General features: G+C 49.8%; 1 protein-coding gene across 1 annotated transcript in view; it reads right to left on the bottom strand.

The window, feature by feature from the left end:
* Positions 1–710, bottom strand: part of LOC103799000 (lysine-specific demethylase 4B-like) — a 4,891-nt gene extending 4,181 nt beyond the window's left edge. The window contains exon 1 of the mRNA XM_009071291.1: positions 559–710. Within this exon, the coding sequence (XP_009069539.1) occupies positions 559–699 (141 nt within the window). The 5' untranslated portion in view covers positions 700–710. The remainder of the gene's footprint in view (positions 1–558) is intronic.
* Positions 711–945: the final 235 nt, after the last annotated feature.

Consider the following 945-nt stretch of genomic DNA (forward strand, 5'->3'; position numbering starts at 1 on the left):
CCCCAGGGCAGTGGGCACAGCCCCAAGGCTGACAGAGCTCCAGGAGTGTTTGCCCAGTGCTCTCAGGGAGCATTGTTGGGGTGCCTGTGCAGGGACAGGAGTTGGATTTACTCCTTCTGGGTCCCTTCCAGCTCAGGACATTCTGTGATTCTATGAGCACGAGGTCAAAGTGCTTGGGGATGGACATCCTCCAATAGGTCCTTATGGGACACCCATCAAGAGTTGGGATTCTATGATCCCTGTGGGTCCCCTCCAGCTCAGGACATTCCATTGTTCTCCAAGAGATGTGTAACTCCTCTGCCTTTCCTCTCCATGCAACTGAAATTCCTCCAGCTCAGGACATTCCACTATTCTCCAAGAGACGTGTAACTCCCCTGCCTTTCCTCTCCATGCAACTGAAATGGAGATTCCAAGTGCAACATTCCAAAACTCCACATGCTTGGCCATATGAAGCAAATTGCTGCCAAGTGATGGAACCTCCTAGACACCTTACAAGGAGCAGAACCTCGGGAAAGCACCTCCAGACACCTCTCACCTCCCTGAGCTGGGACAACTCACCTTGGCCAGCCCTGCCCGGTGAGCTCCTTGGGATTCCATGTAAGCAATGTACTTCCCAAAGTCCCGGAATTCCTCCAGGGTGGGACGGAAGGTCATGATCTTACAGCCAGGGTTCTGTGGGCTCGGGTTCTCCGACCCCATGTTTCCAGTTGGGTGGCTGAGGGGAAACACAGAAAAAAAAATATCGGTTAAAATATTTTGGTTTTTTTCTTTGGCTTGAATGAATTCACAGAAAACTCTGGGGAGATTTTCATTTCTCTCCCCGAGAATATTTTTAAGTGCTCTTCCTCTATCGTGGATATGAAGAGCTCCTGATCAAAAAAAATCCACTTAGTCAGGAACTGCTGATACCAGGATCATCCCAGAGATTGGACAGGGGCTAAATAT

This window comes from Acanthisitta chloris, unplaced genomic scaffold (assembly GCF_000695815.1).
Source record: "Acanthisitta chloris isolate BGI_N310 unplaced genomic scaffold, ASM69581v1 scaffold9283, whole genome shotgun sequence".
Lineage (NCBI taxonomy): Eukaryota > Metazoa > Chordata > Aves > Passeriformes > Acanthisittidae > Acanthisitta > Acanthisitta chloris.